This window comes from Ovis canadensis, chromosome 1, assembly GCF_042477335.2.
Source record: "Ovis canadensis isolate MfBH-ARS-UI-01 breed Bighorn chromosome 1, ARS-UI_OviCan_v2, whole genome shotgun sequence".
NCBI lineage: Eukaryota > Metazoa > Chordata > Mammalia > Artiodactyla > Bovidae > Ovis > Ovis canadensis.
Genome location: NC_091245.1, coordinates 25,801,880 through 25,820,944, shown reverse-complemented (window position 1 = coordinate 25,820,944; position 19,065 = coordinate 25,801,880). Strand labels below are relative to the sequence as shown.

The 19,065-nt window shown below is 37.6% G+C and overlaps 1 protein-coding gene across 2 annotated transcripts in view; it reads left to right on the top strand.

Moving 5' to 3' along the window:
- FAF1 (Fas associated factor 1) overlaps positions 1–19,065 on the top strand; it is a 487,841-nt gene that overhangs the window by 297,783 nt on the left and 170,993 nt on the right. For both annotated transcript variants that reach the window (XM_069590953.1, XM_069590963.1), the window contains one exon: positions 9,264–9,359. In XM_069590953.1, the coding sequence (XP_069447054.1) occupies positions 9,264–9,359 (96 nt within the window). The remainder of the gene's footprint in view (positions 1–9,263; positions 9,360–19,065) is intronic.

Here is a 19,065-nt window from a genome sequence, read left to right as displayed (position 1 = left end):
ACACGACTGAGTGACTGAACTGAACTGAGCAACTGAACTGAGCTGAACTAGATGATGGAGTATCTACGTGTGGCAAATGTATCCACTCAGAGAGCCTGTTAGGAGAGGTAATATTATCCATTTTTATATAAAAAGAAACTGAACTTGAGACATAAAATATTTATTTGAGTTAACAGTCGCACAGTGACTAGCAAAAGTGATTTTGAACTCAGGACACTCTTATTCTTAAAGTCCTTGCTTTCAGGAGAGTTAGAAGACAGGCCACAAACTGAAAGAAAATATCTTCAAAAGATATATTTGATATAGGACTCTTATCCAAAATATACAAAGGATTCTTCAAACTCAACAAGAAAACAAACAACTCAAAAAAATGGGTCACAGACCTTAGGAGACACCTCACCAAAAGAAGATATACAGGTGACAAATAGCCATAGGAAAAGATGCTACATTATATGTCATCAGGAAGTACAAATTAAAAGAACAGTGAAATACCACAACACACTTATTAGAATGCCCAAAATCCAGAGCACTGATAGCACCAACTGCTGGTGAGAACATGGAGCGACAGGAACTCTCATTCATTGCTGATGGGAATGCAGAATGGTCCAGCCACTTTGGAAGACAGTTTGGCAGTTTCTTACCAAAATAAATATACTCTTACCATAGGATCTAGCAGTTATGCTCTTTAGTACTTACTGAAGGGAGTGGAAAACTTATGTCCACACAAAAACCTAAACATAGATGTTTATACAAGCTTTATTCCTAATTGCCATAACCTGGAAGCAATCAATATGTCCTTTAGTAGGTAGATGGATAAATAAACTATGATACATGCAGACAATGGGTTATTATTCTTCCCCCCACTAAAAAGAAATGAGCTCTCAAGCCATGAAAAGACATAGATGAACTTCAAATGTGTATTATTAATTTTAAAAGTCCATGGTACATTCAACCTTCCCCCGTTGTTAAATAGAATAAGTTCCTTTAACTGTTCACCAGAACTTTTAAGTGCCTGCGCTTTCCTTGGATTACTTATTAACACAGCAGATTTACCTGATTTGGGTCATTTTTCTTTAATTTAAAAACAAATTTGCTGTCTTTTAGTGTTACCAAGTTCACATACAGCTCGCCACATGACAGGCCGATAAATTGAGTTGTTGAAGCAGGGAATAGTGACTTGATTCAGAAAACCAGGAGACAGAGAAGATGGTAGACTAGTGCCCCAAAGAATCATCATACCTGACTTAGAATTCAGGCTTTTTTTATACTAAAATGAGAGGGCATGTGACTGGTTGTTGCAAACCTCTTGGTGCTAGAATCCTTTGTTCTTGCAGCTATCCTCATAGGTAGGTCAGGTTACAATTTTCCTGTAAACCTCCAACAAGACAAATGTTACTCTCTGTTCTGCCGCTTTTTGTCTCTATTTGAATGGAAAAATATTATACCTTTGAAGATCAGAACCTTGAGAATGTTCTTTCCTGTTTATTTCCATGCTATTGGCAACATTCTTAACTTTAGAAAAAGTAATAGCATACAGAGTTAAAAGTAAAAGAGATCCAGTATGGAGTTGCATTTGTTCTAACCTATTAACAGTTTTGTCATCAGCTGACAGGAAGAATCAGCTTGAATTCTTGCCTGCTGTGGAAGGTGAAAGTGAAGTTGCTCAGTCCTGTCTGACTCTTTGCGACCCCGTGGACTGTAGCCTACCAGGCTCCTCCATTCATGGGATTCTCCAGGCAAGAGTACTGGAGTGGGTTGCCATGTCCTTCTACAGGGGATCTTCCCAATCCAGGGATCAAATCTGGGTCTCCCACATTGGAGGCAGATACTTTAACCTCTCAGCCACCAAGGAAGCCCTACTGTAGCTATCATGCTTTAAAAATGTGGTCTTATTTTTGAAATAAAAGTACTGTAGAATCCCTTAGTTTTGAAAAGAGGAGAGTTTGTTGAACAGTTTAAATATATAAACTTTTTGTGTTAATGTAATAGAATATATACTTGTCAAATTAATTCATTAACTTAACATTAATTTGAATCATTGTTTTCATGCTCTCACTGGTCATTTTATCCCAAACTACAAGTCCTCATTCACAGAATAACAAAAGGAGTGTTTGTTGAGCATCTACTGTGGCTAGACAATGTTCTTAATACTTTACACATATTAGCTCAGCCTTATCCCATCCTTGTGAAAAAGTACTAGTCTAATACCATTTCTATTATGTATCGTTAGGGCATCTGTGGGGTTTTTGTTTGTTATCATCTGTCTTATAGGTATATATCATCATCTTCCCAAGTGTTAGTCGCTCAGCCATGTCTGACTCTTTGCAGCCCCACGGACTATAGCCCACCAGGCTCCTCTGTCCTAGGAATTCTCCAGGCAAGAATACTGAAGTGGGTTGACATTCCCTTCTTCAGGGAATCTTCCCAACCCAGGTGAATTCTTTTCTGTCTGAGCCACCAGGGAAGCCAAAACATTCTTCAAAATATCTATAAGACTTATTTATAAGGACTTCCAACACTTGCAGTTGTGAGATCATACCTCTAAGAATAATCATGAAGTTGATATTAAGTATCCTTGTCTCCTTTATTAACCAGTTCTGACAGAGGTGCTCTGTAAGCATCTCAAGCATCATTGACGGGAGAGGGGAGGCCTTATTTCAGGCTAATTCTTTCCCAAATAGTCTTTCCCAAATAGTCTGTTGTCGTTCAACTTAAAGTATCTGAGGAAGCACCCTGCAATATGAGAACTTTTGTAAACCTTCAAATAAAAGGTAACCTTTCCAGTGAGAGAATTTTATATAGAACCTAATCATGTACGGCATTACGGACTTGATGGACGTGAGTCTGAGTGAACTCCAGGAGATGGTGATGGACAGGGAGGCCTGGCGTGCTGCGATTCATGGGGTCGCAAAGAGTCGGATACGACTGAGCGACTGAACTGAACTGAATTGTGTACTTGTTGTTTTAGGGATGTAAGTATCTTATGGAGTTTCTTTATTCTGTGTCTCTCCTCCAATTTGTTGTTTTTTAGGTGTTATAATAGTCATATCTGATTCCCATGTGCATTGGAGCCATTTATTTTCATCTCAGACATTTTTTTTTCACTCAATTATTATTAACAATTTTCTCAATGATAAACTGAGGCAATAACTAGACAAACAGGCTTTATTTTTACCCTCATAGAATCTACTATAATGGTAGACTTACTAGTTTTTTGTCCTCTCCACTTTACATATAAGCTTTATTCATAATTGCCTTAACCTGGAAGCAACCAAGATGTCCTTCAATAGGTGAATGGATGAACCATGGCAAATCCAGGAATATCATTCAACACTGAAAGTAAATGAACTTTTAAGACATGGCAAGACATAGATGAACTTTAAATGCATACAATCAACCTTCCTATCTGTGGATTTCGATCTGCAGTTGTTTGAATCCACAGATGCTGAACTTGCAGATAAAAGAGGACTGACTATACTATGCCATTTTGTATAAATAACTTGAGCAACTTCTGTACTTTGCTTTCCATTTATTGTACGCCTAAAATTACTCTTTAAAAAAAAAGTCTTAATACATATATAACAAAATCCTATGCCCATTCAGCCCTTTCAACAAAACCCATTCAACAACATACCCATTTTAGCATAAAAATATGCAATGAGTGATACCAGTGATATTTTAGTCATAAAAATTCTACTTTTTTGTCAAGTCTTCCCAATCCTTCAGTGTCCAGAAGATTACATACCCAGATTTGCAGCAATTGTGTAGAATTAAATAATAAAATGAAGCTTTCTTGACTTTATTCTGTGCTGAATTTTTGAACCCATTTTTAATCTCTTCATCTACCATGATGGAAAGTCAGAGAATTAAGTCTAACATAACCAGAAAAAACTGAATAAAGACTTGAAACAAATTTTGAAATGAGTCACAATCCTTCATTGTATTAGAATAAAGCAATCTTGTGATTGAAAGATTACCTTTATGTAGAGGTTAATTATTATGATGTATGTATATCTAAATGTAAAATTTTAAACTATAAAGTCAAACAAACCTGCAGCCATAATCTTTTCTTTTTCTACTTTCTTGCAAAATAAATACTCCAGTGATAATATTGATATCACATTTGATTTCACAAATATTATCTTTCACATATATTATCTTTGATTTCACATACATTACCTTTCTGTATCTTCATACCAACTCTGTGAGAGAGAGAGAGAGAATAGATTGTATTACCCTATTTTATAAATCAAGGACAGATTGTATTACATCATTTTCTAAGTAAGAACCCTGAAGTACAAAAATTCTAAATGATTTTGCCCATTATCATTGGGCGACTTGAGTGCTTTAGCCAGGCTGGAACTTCAGCCTTCTAACTTCACATCTGTTATAAGTTTTTGTCATGAATCATAGCAAAACTTTGGTGCTAACTTCTTGAAGTGACTGTCTGAGTAACTTGTCCCTCCAAAGGGTCCCCAGCTCTACTGAGACTGCAGTAATTATCTTTTTTCTGTCTGTTCTTATGTAAATCTCCCCAACTGGTATATCTGTTCCTTTAAAATAGATATCATGCCTTATGTTTAATCAGCACTGGGCACCTAGTAACTTAAAAATTCCTGACCCTTTAATTTCCTCAGTGCAGAATGAGGCCTACCTGGTCACCTGTAGACTGAGGAGAAAGTACTGACTACTGTCCTCTTATCTTCAGGAATTATTAGTAGCTATGGGGAAAGTTGGTGGCTCAGTGGTAAAGAATCTGCCTGCCAATGCAAGAGACTCAGATTTGAACCTGTGTCAGGAAGATCCCCTGGAGAAGGAAATGGCAACCCACTCCAGTATTCTTGCCTGGAATATCCTATGGACAGAGGAACCTGGTGAGCTACAATCCATGGGTTTGTAAAAGAGTCAGACAAGACTTAGCGACTAAACAACAATGATGGAGAAGGTTAATGTTGATAACGGTGGAGACAAGCCCATTAAAGAGCCAGTGCATTTGTAGTGCAGGTACTTTTAGTGAGTGCCTTCCTCCAGTTCCTCCTAAAATACACCCTTTTTTGATTTACGTTTGAACTGTATGCAGCGATAGTCACAGTGGAAGTTAATCACTATTTTTCTTCCCTCAATCCTAAAAATAATGACTGTTGGAGTGATTAAAAAGCTCTCTGGCTATTTCATTATAGTTTCAAAGCCATCTTTTATTTATCTTATCCTATTTAACCCTTTCAAGAGTCCATTGAGGTAGTTAAGGCAAGGATTACTCACCTCAATTAATAAAAGAGGAAACTCTAGCTTAGAATAGAGAAATGACTATTCCAAGATCAGGAGGCTAGGCCGTACTTAAATTGAAATTTTTCTGGCTCCTCCAGGTCTCTTTCCATTACACTACACTGCTTCTGATTATCAGTGACATTTACCATCATTACTATTTCATTACCAGAGGATTTCAGAGTGGGGGAGGAGAACTTTTTTCAAATGAAAAAAATGAAAGCAGTGTGGCTTGAAATTAGCTTATGCTTCTTATCCAACTTAGCTTTGCTTTTATTTGTACTGAAATGAAATAAATTGAGCTAATTGTGATAATTATGTTGGTGGATAGAAATGACAGAATCAATGAAGTTTTATGTTTGTTTGTTGTGTTAATCAGGTCTAGCATTTGTGAAGTACACTGCCAAAATATCTAGATGCAAAAGCAAACAAACAAAAACCACTAATGAGGCTAAAAGAAAGATAACAATAATCAAAGACACGATTTTTGTATAATCCATATGACAGCATACACTGCACATTATTGAAACTATGTAGATATTTAGGTGACATTTATGTTTTCCATTCCAGTATTTGTCTTCAGATAATTAGCCTAATTATAACACGTTAGAAGTGTAGTTAGAACTAACCCACTATTAAGTCTGGTACCTATGAATTTGCCGATATTTGGGTTTCCTCATATGTCAGTTTAACTCACAGCTCCCGAAAAGTTACAGTGGATATTTCCAGTGTGCTAATGGATACCCTATTTTATTTCTAATAATAATATAGAGAAACTTTATATCATCATTACATTAAATATGTGTTATTTTACTACCACCAAGGAAAAAATACATCTTTAGGCTATTCAGTGTTGTTTGAGTTCCTTTTCATAGACAAAAGTTACATGTACTCTTTCCCATTCTATTGTTTTCCTCTGTTTCTTTGCATTGATCACTGAGGAAGGCTTTCTTATTTCTCCTTGCTATTCTTTGGAACTCTGCATTCAAATGGGTGTATCTTTCCTTTTCTCCTTTGCCTTTTGCTTCTCTTCTTTTCATTGCCTTTTTGCATTTCTTTTTGTTTGGGATGATCTTGATCACTACTTCCTGTACAATGTGATGAACCTCTGTCCATAGTTCTTCAGGCATTCTGTCTATCAGATCTAATCCCTCGAATCTTTTTGTTACTTCCACTGTATAATCATAAGGGATTTGATTTAGGTCATACCTGAATGGTCTGGTGGTTTTCCCTACTTCCTTCAATTAAAGTCTCAATTTGGCAATAAGGAGTTTATGATCTGAGCCACAGTCATCTCCCAGTCTTGTTTTTGCTGACTGTATAGAGCTTTTCCATCTTTGGCTGCAAAAAATGTAATCAGTCTGATTTCAGTATTGACCATCTAGTGATGTCCATGTGTAGAGTCTTCTCTTGTGTTGTTGGAAGAGGGTGCTTGCTATGATCAACACGTTCTATTGGCAAAACTCTGTTAGCCTTTGCCCTGCTTTGGTTTGTACTCCAAGGCCAAATTTGCCTGTTACTCCAGGTATTTCTTGACTTCCTACTTTTGCATTTCAGTCCCATACAATGAAAAGGACATCTTTTTTGGGTGTTAGTTTTAGGTCTTGTAGGTCTTCACAGAACCATTCTCTTTAAGAAAATTAGAGATACCAAGGGAGCTTTTCATGCAAAGATGGGCACAATAAGGACAGAAATGGTATGGATATAACAGAAGCAGAAAATATTAAGAAGAGGTGGCAAGAATACAAAAAACTGTACAAAAAAGATCTTCATGACCCAGATAATCACGATGGTGTGATCACTCAACTAGAGCCAGACATCCTGGAATGCGAAGTCAAGTGGGCCTTCGGAAGGATCACTACAAACAAAGCTAGTGGAGGTGATGGAATTCCAATTGAGCTATTTCAAATTCTAAAAGAATGCTGTGAAAGTGCTGCACTCAGTATGCCAGCAAATTTGGAAAACTCAGCAGTGGCCACAGGACTGGAAAAGGTCAGTTTTCATTCCAATCCCAAAGGAAGGCAATTCCAAAGAGTGCTCAAACTACCACACAATTACACTCATCTCACATGCTAGCATAGTAATGGTCAAAATTCTTCAAGTGAGTCTTCAACAGTACGTGAACCGTGAACTTCCAGATGTTCAAGCTGGTTTTAGAAAAGGCAGAGGAACCAAGATCAAGTTTCCAACATCCACTGGATCATCGAAAAAGCAAGAGAGTTCCAGAAAAACATCTATTTCTGCTTTATTGACTGTGCCAAAGCCTTTGTGTGGATCACAAGAAACTGTGGAAAATTCTTAAGGAGATGGGCATACCAGACCACCTTACATGTCTCCTGAGAAGTCTGTATGCAGGTCAAGAAGCAACAGTCAGAACTAGACATGTAACAACAGACTGGTTCCAGATTGGGAAAGGAGTATGTCAAGGCTGTATATTGTCACCCTGCTTATTTAACTTCTATGCAGAATACATCATGAGAAATGCTGGACTGGATGAAGCACAAACTGGAATCAAGAAAGAGAAATATCAAGAACCTCAGATATGTAGAGGACACCACCCTTATGGCAGAAAGTGAAGAAGAACTTAAGAGCCTCTTGATGAAAGAGGAGAGTGAAAAAGCTGGCTTAAAACTCAGCATTCAGAAAGCTAAGATCATGGCATCTGGTCCCATCACTTCATGGCGGATAGAGGGAAAACCGTGGAAACAGTGGCAGACTATTTTTTGGGGCTCCAAGATCACTGCAGATGGTGATTGTAGCCATGAAATTAAAAGATGCTTACTCCTTGGCAGAAAAGTTATGACCAACCTAGACAGCTTATTAAAAAGCAGAGATATTAATTTGCTGACAAAGGTCCATCTAGTCAAAGCTATGGTTTTTCTAGCAGTCATGTATAGGTGTGAGAGTTGGACTATAAAGAAAGCTGAGTGCCAAAGAATTGATGCTTTTGAACTGTGATGTTGGAGAAGACTCTTGAGAGTCCTTTGGACAGCAAGAAGATCCAACCAGTCCATCCAAAAGGAAATCAGTCCTGAATATTCATTGGAAGGACTGATGCCAAAGCTGAAACTCCAATACTTTGGCCACCTGATGTGAAGAACTGACTCATTAGAAAAGACCTTGATGCTGGGAGAGATTGAAGGTGGGCGGAGAAGGGGACAACAGAGGATGAGATGGTTGGATGGCATCACTGACTCAATGGACTTGAGTTTAAGTAAACTCCGGGAGTTGGTGATGGACAGGGAGGCTTGGTGTGCTGCAGTTCTTGAGGTTGCAAAGTGTCGGACACAACTGAGCAACAGAACTGAACTCGAACATAAACTGAACATGTTCTCATTTCCCTAAATTAATTTAAATCTCAAAATAGTTATTTAATATCTGACTCACTATAAAATTCGATAGAAATTAATATATGTTAATTTCATTGGTTTGACTAAACTTGGTTAGTGTTTTAGATCATAATGGTAATAAAACTAAATGTCTGTGCCAGGTACTGTGCTAGGTACTTTATAAGTATTATAGACTCATCAGCTATAATGATCTGAACTTCTGGATTAATATTGATTTGATCATAAATGATATTGTTACATTGTATAGAAAAGTTTTTTAATGGCTTCAGCAAACAGTCTTCTAGATACACCTTCAAACAAGATTATAGAGTATTGCCTTGGGAATTGAGAAATGGAGGTGTTATTATCCTGCTCAGAAAAGTAGCAGACATGCTAGCGTGGGGAGGTGTATATGATTAGCTTTATTTTAGGCTTGGTGCAGTTTCCTGAAGCCTCAGCCTATTGTCTGATAAAAACTAGCCTTGACCAATGTAGCATTCATATGTGGAAAAATTTCAGATTTTTAAAGCCTCCCTTTGAATGTAATGCCTAGACTACTAGAGTGAACTTTAATTTTGCTTCAGAAATAATAGAAAATGTCTAAATATAATTTTTTTTGTAAAATATAACCTCATTTTGTTTACAAATGATGGATTCTACGTTTTACAGATGTGTCTTGCTGAATCAGGGCTCTCTTATCCCTGCCATCGACTTACAGTGGGAAGAAGATCTTCACCTGCACAGACCCAGGAGCAATCTGAAGAGGTAAGCATGTTTGTTAGCTTTTCATCAAACATAATGTCTGTCCTCCACTCACCTGCCCACTTCCTATTCTTCTTTTTTATCTGCCGCAGCAAAGAATAGGTAGAGTTAATGTAGCATGAATAACTTTTCAGTAAATTCTTAAAGGCAGAAACTTTCCAAGCAAGATTATTGCTAATGTGATGCTTCTTCTGTAAATTTCATGTTTGAAACAGACAGAATTGGGGTGGATCAACTGAAATGATTTTTACTTAGAATTGTTAGGTTAACAAAGGGAGTTTTTAGTTGCTGACTGTATAGTGGACTACATTTATTAGAATTCACCCTGAAGGTCCTTTAACTCATTGAGCTGGATCAGGTTCTATGTGCCAAACATTGTCCTCAATACTAGGGAACAAAGATGAATAACAGTGTACCTATACCAAGGTGCTCAGAGTCAAAGGTGATACATTAGTAAACCAATAATAATGGCAAATGTAATAAATGCAGTGACAGCAGTGCATTACAGGGTGCTGTAGAAACAAAAAGGAGCAAGGAGATTGAACATGTTTATATATGTGGTATGCCTGTATGTGTCTTTGCAGGTCTGAACTATATTAAAAGGCAGAATCTTTTCCTTGGGTAACAATAGCACTGTGTCCAACCATGACTTGCGTATAAGGGAATGAGAAAGACAGCCTGGACATTGTAATTTATCAGTTTTAGAAGTATTTATTGGGACTTACTGGTGGTCCAGTGGTTAAGACTCTGTGCTTCCAGTGCAGTGGGGGCAGGTTCGATCTTTAGTTACAGCATGGGAACTCTTAGTTTTGGCATGTGGTATCTAATTCCCAGACCAGGAATCATACCCCAGGCTCCCTGCATTGGAAGCACGGAGTCTTAGCCACTGGACCACCAGGGAAGTCCTTCAAATGTTTAAATTAGTCCCGTAAAACCTTTTCCATTTACATTCTATACAAAATACAGTTTCAATTTTTTATTTAAACTTAAATATTTTGGACATTTGTTATGGAAGCTGCCACAAAACCTCTCCCACTATTCTCTGAATATGTAATTGTATCATTTAAATATGTAAAAGAGAAAAGGGACTGAATAACAAGTTGTAATCTGTGATCATCTTGTGAAAATGACAATTTTCTACTCAATTTTTGGAAATCCTTAAGGAAGGGAGATTTTCCCCCCACTGCAAATACTACTATACTATTTCTTTAGGTTTCTAAAAATGTTAATTTCGTTTAAAGAGCCCACACCATTTTTTCCAACACTATCTTGCTAATTGCTCATGAAAGGAAAAATAATATTGAGTTTCACTGCTTGAAGAAACTGCCAAAAACAATTTATTGAAATATTTTCTTCTACTGCTTGAGTATATTTTTAATGGCTAAAGTAAGTTATGCTTCAACCCTTTAATGAATAAATCTGCTAATATTAAAAGGAAGCCAACTAGCTCCACCCAGAATTCTTGATGATTTTATGATCTAAAAGGTGACAGTTACCGGTTTCATTTTATTTCCTTTTCTCACCCTCACCATTATATGTGTTATTTGGGCATTCCATTCAGTGGAGTGTGTGGCTCAGCTGGTAAAGAATCTTCCCACTGAGCAGGAGACCTGGGTTTGATCCCTTGTTTGGAAAGATCCCATGGGGAAGGGAACGACAACCCACTCTAGTATTCTGGCCTGGAGAATTCCACTGACTGTATAGTCCATTGGCTCACAAAAAGTCAGACATGACTGCAGGACTTCCACTTTCACTTTCAGTGGAAGGAAAAGTGGCTAAAGTAAGTTATGCTTACTTTATGCTTATTTATGGAAAAAATTTTCCCATAAATTGAGGAAAAGCGTATTAGAGGGTGGCATATACTTTAGATTAATGAAGGAAGAAAGTAGAGTGGGGTTAGGGAGCTTTGTAAAACTAAGAGAGCCACAGTGTTGGGGATATCTTTAAATCTGATTTTCTGGGATGAGTCCATTATTTTTCCTTCCCTGGCTAAGTAAATATACCACTTACTCCAGGTGGCTGATGAGAAATGGGAAAGGAGCTGTGACTTGGTTTTTATGTTGTCATAAAATTATGAAACTGGAAGCAGTTTTTTATTTGATTTACACTTGCCCATCCATTTATGCCTCATTTATTTAAACATTTTTCAATGTCTTCTACATGCCAAACATTAGGATTCCAGTCTTTGTGCTGAAAGAGCTCACACAAAATAATATCTGCATTTTATCTCTAATAGCAGGGTTCTGTCCTCATGAGGCAACTGGTTCCATTGTTGAGCATCTCTGTTGGTATCTACTACTGCTGCTGCTGCTAAGTCACTTCAGTCATGTCCGACTCTGTGTGACCCCATAGATGTCAGCCCACTAGGCTCCCCTGTCCCTGGGATCCTCCAGGCAAGAACACTGGAATGGGTTGCCATTTCCTTCTCCAATGCATGAAAGTGAAAAGTGAAAGGGAAGTCACTCAGTCGTGTCCGACTCTTAGTGACCCCATGGACTGCAACCTACCAGGCTCCTCCGTCTATGGGATTTTCCAGACAAGAGTACTAGAGTGGGTTGCCATTGCCTTCTCCACTGTTGTTACCTACCCTATATTAAATCAGAAGCTATGACTGTGTAGACTGTGTAGAACCCAGTGGTTCTATTTCTTTCCTCTTGTTTTAACCCTTCTCTTACATGACTTTGTGTGTTTCAAGATAATTACCACTTTGCTATTGATTGTCTTCAGCCTTGAGTTAGGAAGAAGATATTTGAGACCAGTAGTTAAATTCAGGTTTTGAATTTTATGCATTGTACTTATGTGTTCTTTAACTGGGGGAATTTTTTTTTCTTACGTTGTCCTTCTAGCCCTGCAAATATATTTTCCTTATAATTAATATTTTCTCATTTCTTCCCATCTTCCCTTTGTTCCTGAGCTCCCTTTCAATGCTTATGTGCATGCTAAGCCACTTCAGTAGTGTGTAACTCTTTTGCGACCCTATGGACTGTAGCCTACAAGGCTCCTCTGTCCATCGGATTCTTCTGGCAAAAATACTGGAGTGGGTTGTCATGTCCTCCTCCAGGGGATCTTCCCTACCCAGAGATCGAACCCACATCTCCTATGTCTCCTGCATTGGCAAACAGGTTCTTTACCACTAGTGCCGCCTGAGAAGCCCCTCCCTTTCAGTGACCTTTCCATATTTCTAGGTACCTTAGCTAGGTACCTATCTCTCCTCATCCCAGCTGCTTGGTTGGGACATTACAGGGACCCCCACTGGACCCAGGTTTTTTGAGAGTTGTCCAATCCTCAGTTGATAGTGTAAGAGTAGGAGGGATACTCCAAGAATAACAACAACAAAAATAAAATCCCAAGTTTAAAATATAGTTATGTTAAAACTTTTTGTAATTTCAGTTAAGCAGACATCTATTGAATACTTACTGTGCTAATCAAATGAATATAAACTGAAAATTTCATATTATGTAATTAATGAGAAAGATGAGATAAGCATAAGATACTAGAGAAACACACTTACAGGGAAAGGGGTGCTATAACTTTCAAGAATGTTGGTAGGCAAAAGCCTTGTCTGCCTTATCTACCTCTGTAGCTCTGACACCTAGTAAAGCTCCTGGTATATACCAGCCACAGAGTAAATACTTTGTGAATGAATATTTTAAAAAGAAAGAAGGAGAGGGAGAACTAGAGCAATTTATATCCAAATCAAATGAAAATGAAAAGAATGAGTCACAGCCGAAGAAGAAACATGGATGTAGTATTCCATTTGGAGGAAATAGCATGATTTGATGTAGTGAATGGGGAGACCTAAGTGCAGTTTGGTGTTCATGCAAAATAAAATGGGAGACAAAGATAAGAAATGAGACAGCGGTGAATAGGTTTTTATATCTCAAGTTGGAAACTTGAACTCTGGGGAGCCAGAAGACTTTTAAGTGGAGGATGATTTTTTTTTCTCTCTCCCAAATGGACATTTTAGAGAAAAACATTTTGACTGCTGTGCAGAGACTAGATGTAAGGGAAGCAAGACTAGAGACAGAGAAATCAGATATGAATCTGTTGTACTAGTATAGGCAGAAGATAATGAGATCCTAAACTAGAACATCACTAGTCAAAAAAGAGAAGGAAATGGATTTAGGATATATTTTGGAGGGAAAATCAGTAGGACTGGTGACAGACAGGATCTGTGGGAGAAGAAAGAGGTGGAGGATAAGAATACCTAGGTTTTGGCTTAATTGGCAGAAAAGATTTATTCAGTAGTTATTCAGTGAATTCTGATTACATCCTTTCTCTACCCCTGACACTGGCATAAGTGTTAGGAATATGGCTATGAACAAAAATAGTCTTTCCATAAAGGAGCTTGTTCCTAACTAAATGAAATTGAATGCACATAATTGCCCAAAATTTGTGTTTCTTTTTTTTTTAATGTTTATATTTTATTGAAGAATAGTTGACTTACAGCGTTTCAGGTGCTCATCAAGGTGATTCAGTTAATACAAATACACATATATTATTATTGAAAATTTGTAGTTCCCTATGCTATACAGTAAACCTTTGTTTCTTGTTGCATATCTATTTTTTAATAAGAAATACAGCATTCTATTCATACTAAGTCAAACAGGTACAACCAAAATGTCATAATTTTTTTAGTTAGGCAAAAATTCATAAGCTTTCTAAAATAAATGTATTATACATATTTATATATATATGTGTGTGTGTGTGTGTGTGTGTGTACAAAAGCTTTTCTAATACATTTGATAAAAGCTTGAAGAAAAACATCAAAAAAACGATGGAGAAATTGGAGAACATAAACTAAATGAAAGGAAGCACTGAATATGAAATAGAAAAAGTGAAACAAACTAGATAAAAGTAAAAGATCATCATATAATCTAGTTGTTTTTTATGACTGCTCATTAGAAACATAAATATGGAGCTCTGGAGAAAAAGCAATACCTGAGCATTTGTATTTTTCAAAAAATTTCAAGATAATTCTGATATGCATTTGGATTTTAAAAAGTGATTACAGGTTTTTCTATTAGATCCTAGTTTATCCTAGTTTTGGTGATACAGAGTTCTATTATTTTTCTGTTAACCAATCATGATACAATGGTATTAAATGAGTAATAGTTACAGAATCACAGTAGTAGAACATGTTTATCAGTTTTCACAATCTATAGCCAGACAAAAAATAAAAGTCAATTACAGTTGCAAGCGATAATTAGAACAAAATTAGCTTAACAGTATAAAATAATTACATACAGTTTGGGCAGATCAAGCAGAGTGATGTGGTAAGTGGAAGTGCATACATCCATATGTTTTCTTTCACACAGTCATTTAATCCATTTACATTTAAGGTAATTATTGATATGAATGGTCCTATTACCATTTTCTTAATTGTTTTGGGTTTATTTGCTGTAGGTCTTTTCCTTCTCTTGTGTTTCCTGCATAAAGAAGTTCCTTTAGCATTTGTTGTAAAGCTGGTTTGGTGGTGCTGAATTCTCTTAACTTCTGTTTGTCTGGAAAGCTTTTGATTTCTCCATCAAATCTGAAGGAGAATCTTGCTGGGTAGAATATTCTTGGTTGTAGGTTCTTCCCTTTCATCATTTTAAATATATCTTGCCATTCCCTTCTGGCTTATAGAGTGTCTATTGAGAAATCAGCTGATGTTTCTATTGAGAAATCAGTTCTATTGAGAACTCCTGATGGGAGTTCCCTTGTATGTTATTTGTCATTTTTCTCTTGTTGCTTTTAATATTGTATCTCTGTCTTTAATTCTTATTAAATTGATTACTATGCATCTCAGTCTGTTTCTCCTTGGCTTTATCCTTCCTGGGATTCTCTGCTTCCTGGACTTGGTTGACTATTTCCTTTCCCATGTTTGGGAAGTTTTCAGGTATTATCTCTTCAAGTATTTTCTCAGGTCCTTTCTCTCTTTCTTCTCCTGCTGGGAGCCCTATAATGCAATAGTTGGTGCATTTAATGCTGTCCCAGAGATCTCTTAGGCTGTCTTCTTCTTCTTCTTTTTTTTTTTTTTCATTCTTTTTTCTGTATTCTGTTCTGTGGCGATGATTTCCACCATTCTGTCCTCCAGGCCATTTATCTGTTCTGCCTCAGTTATTCTGCTGTTGATTCCTTCAAGTGTATTATTCATCTCTGTTTGTTCTTTAGTTCTTATAAGTCTTTGTTAAACATTTCTTGAATCTTCTCAATCTTTGCCTCCATTCTTTTCCCGAGATCCCAGATCATCTCCCCTATCATTATTCTGAATTCTTATTCTGAGTTCTGTCTCCACTTCATTTAGTTGTTTTTCTGGAATTTTATTTTGTCCCTTCATCTGGGACTTAACTTTCTACTTTGTCATCATAATTAACTTTCTGTGATATGTTTTTTGTTTTAGCCACTGTGAGACTGTGCTTCTTCTGTCTTCCGTCTGACGGATGAGTCTAAGTAGCTTGTGTGAGCTTTATGATTGGAGGGACTGGCAGTGAGAAAAACTTGTTCTTGCTCTGGTAGACAGGGCCTTGCTTAGTAAAGCTTTAATCCAACTATCTGCTGATGGGTGGGGGTTGCACTCCCTCCCTGGTAGTTGTTTGACCCAGCCCTGGTGTTATGGGCTCTATGGTAAGGTTAATGGGAAACTCCAAGAAAGTTTATGTCAAAGGGGACCTTCCAGTGCCTATCCCTATGTGGTGAGCCCCTGTCGACCCACACCTACACAGGAGGCCCTCCAACACTAGCTGGTAGTTTTGGTTCAGCCTCCTGTGGGATCACTACTCCTTTCCTCTGGGTCTTGGTGTGTGCAAAATTTTGTTTATGCCTCACCTCCAAGACTGGAGTCTCTGTTTCCCTCAGTCCTCTGGAAGGCCTATAATCAAATCCTGTTGGCCTTCAAGGCCAGATTCCTTGGGGATTCCCAGTTCCTTTGTTGGACCCCCAAGCTGGGAAGCCTGATGTGGGGTTCAGAACCTTCACAATAGTGCAAGAGCTTCTTTGGTATTATTGTTCTCTAGTCTGGATCAGCCACCCGGCGGGTATGGGATTTGATTTTATCGTGATTATTCCCCTCTTACCATCTCACTCTGGCTTCTTCCTTGCCTTTGGATGTGCAGTATCTTTCTTGGTGGGTTCCAGTGTGCTCCTGTCAGTGGTTGTTCAACAGCTAGTTGCAGTTTTGATGCTCTCACAGGAGGAGATGCACACACGTCCTTCTACTCCGCCATCTTAAACTGGCTCTTTATTCATGTTTTGATCTCTGCATACAACTGAAATGCCTAAATGAAAAAGTTTCAACCAGACACACTGGTTTTTATTGAAACAAAGTCTCTTTCTTATTTTCCACACTCCCAGGGCAAGATAATTACTTAAAAACTTAGCTTATGGTAGCTGCTTCGAGCTCCAAAGGTGACTGGGTGTCACAGTGGGACTGGGCAGCCAGGTGGGAGGGGAAGGAGGGGGCTAAGCTAAGACAAAATATGTTTATTCCAGTCATTGAGGGACCTGCTGTTCTTTGAAACTGTCCCAGTTGATCTGATACATCAAGATATTTATGATCCTTTTGACTGTTCAAATTAGGATGTTTTTATATCAGCATCAGATTTTTTTACCCTAATTTGTTAGCTGAAATGTTTGTTGTTAGAGTCTGTGTTCTGCCCATTATCTTGATCCTACTCCAACTAGCTTCTCTATACAACATGGCAAGGATAAGGACTCGCTCTTGCATTTTTAATCCTCTGTCTATTGGATTGTCTTCTCTTCATTCTAAATATTTATATATATTATAGATATAATATATATAGTCTCATCCTAAATATATATATAATATAAATATACATTATATAAAATATATATTATGTTTTATTTATATTATTGTATTATAAATATATAGATTACATATATATATTATATTCCTTCAAATTTAGTTTCCCCCTCAAGCTTTAACTCATCTGTTCTTTTATTCACAGCCAAGCTTCTTAGAGTAATCTGTACTGAATGACTCTATTTCTTCATTGTTTATTTTGTTAACTCACTACAGCATTGCTTCTTTCTGCTATGTGACTAAAATTGAATTTAACTGTTAGAGTCAGATAATAGTCTTTGGGAGATCATTTAAGATGGTGGATCCTGAGCTTACCTCTCTCACAAGCATACCAAAATCACAACTATATGCAGAACAACCATCGATGAAAAAGACTGGAACCTACCAGAAAAGATTTCCTCCAACTAAAGACATAAAGGAACTAAAGTGAGATGGGTAGGAGGGGCAGATTCATGATATAATCAAGTCTCATAGTCCCAAGTCACAAACTGGAGAATAATTTTATTGCAGAGGCTCTCATAGGACTGAGTGGTCTGAGCCCCATGTTGGGGTCCCCAGGCCAGGGGTCCTGGCATTATATATTTGTGTATATATGTATTAATATCTACAGTATTTTACATACACGCATGTGTGTGTGCTCACATACACAATGGAATACCTCTCAGCCATAGTAAGGAATGAAATTTTACCATTTCCAGCAGCATGGATGGCCTTGGAAGTTATTGTGTTAAATGAAATAAGACAGAGAAAGATAAATACTATGTGATATCACTGGATATCACAGACAATACAGAATATGTCTGTATTCTGAAAAACACAACAAACTAGTGAATATAACAAAAAAGAAGCAGACTCACAGATAAAGAAAACAAACTAGTGGTTACCAGTGGGGAGAGGGCAATGAAAAGTGCTCAGCCGTGTCCGACTCTTTGCGACCCCATGGACTATACAGTCTATGGAATTCTCCAGGCAAGAATACGGGAGTGGGTAGCCTTTCCCTTCAGGAAGAGGGAAGTGAGGGCCAAAATACAGGTAGCTGACTAAGAGGTGAAACTAGGTTGGTGCAAATGTAATTGCGGTTTTGGACCATGAATTTTAAGTCATCATAACTAGGCTCAAACACATCTTTATTAATCACAGTAAGAACCATTACAATCAACACACTTTTGCCAATGAGAAATAAGTTTATTCCTGTCACATAAAAATCCATGCTTCAGTATTCAGTGAACTCTTAGAAAGCATTTTCTGCCTCCTGCTGGTTGTGGAAATATTTTCCCTGCAAAAAGTTGTTGAGATGCTTGAAGAAGTGATAGTTGCTGAGAGATCAGGTGAATATGGTGGACGAGCCAATACTTCTTAGCCTAATTCGTTCAGCTTTTGAAGTGTTGGTTATGCAACATGCAGTCAGGTGTTGTTGTGGAGAAGAATTGGGTCCCTTCTGTTGACCAATGCTGTCTGCAGGCATTGCAGTTTTTGGTGAATCTCATGGATTTGCTGAGCATACTTCTTAGATGTAATGGTTTCTCTGGGATTACAAAGATTGTAGTGGATCAGAAGGGCAGCAGACAGTGACCATGACCTTTCTTTGATGCAGGTTTGGCTTTGGGAAGTGCTTTGGAGCTTCTCAGTCCAGCTAATGATCTGGTTGTCACCAGTAGTCATATAGAATCCACTTTTCATCACAGGTCACAATCTGATCAAAAAATGGTTCATTGTTGCATGAAGTAAGAGAGACAACACTTCAAAATGACAATTTTTTCATTTGCAGTCAGCTTATGAGACACCCACTTACTGACCTTTTCACCTTTCCAATTTGCTTCAAATGCCAAATGACCTTAGAATGGTCTATGTTGAGTTCTTCAGCAGCTTCTCATTTAGTTGTGAAGAGGATCAGCTTCAGTGATC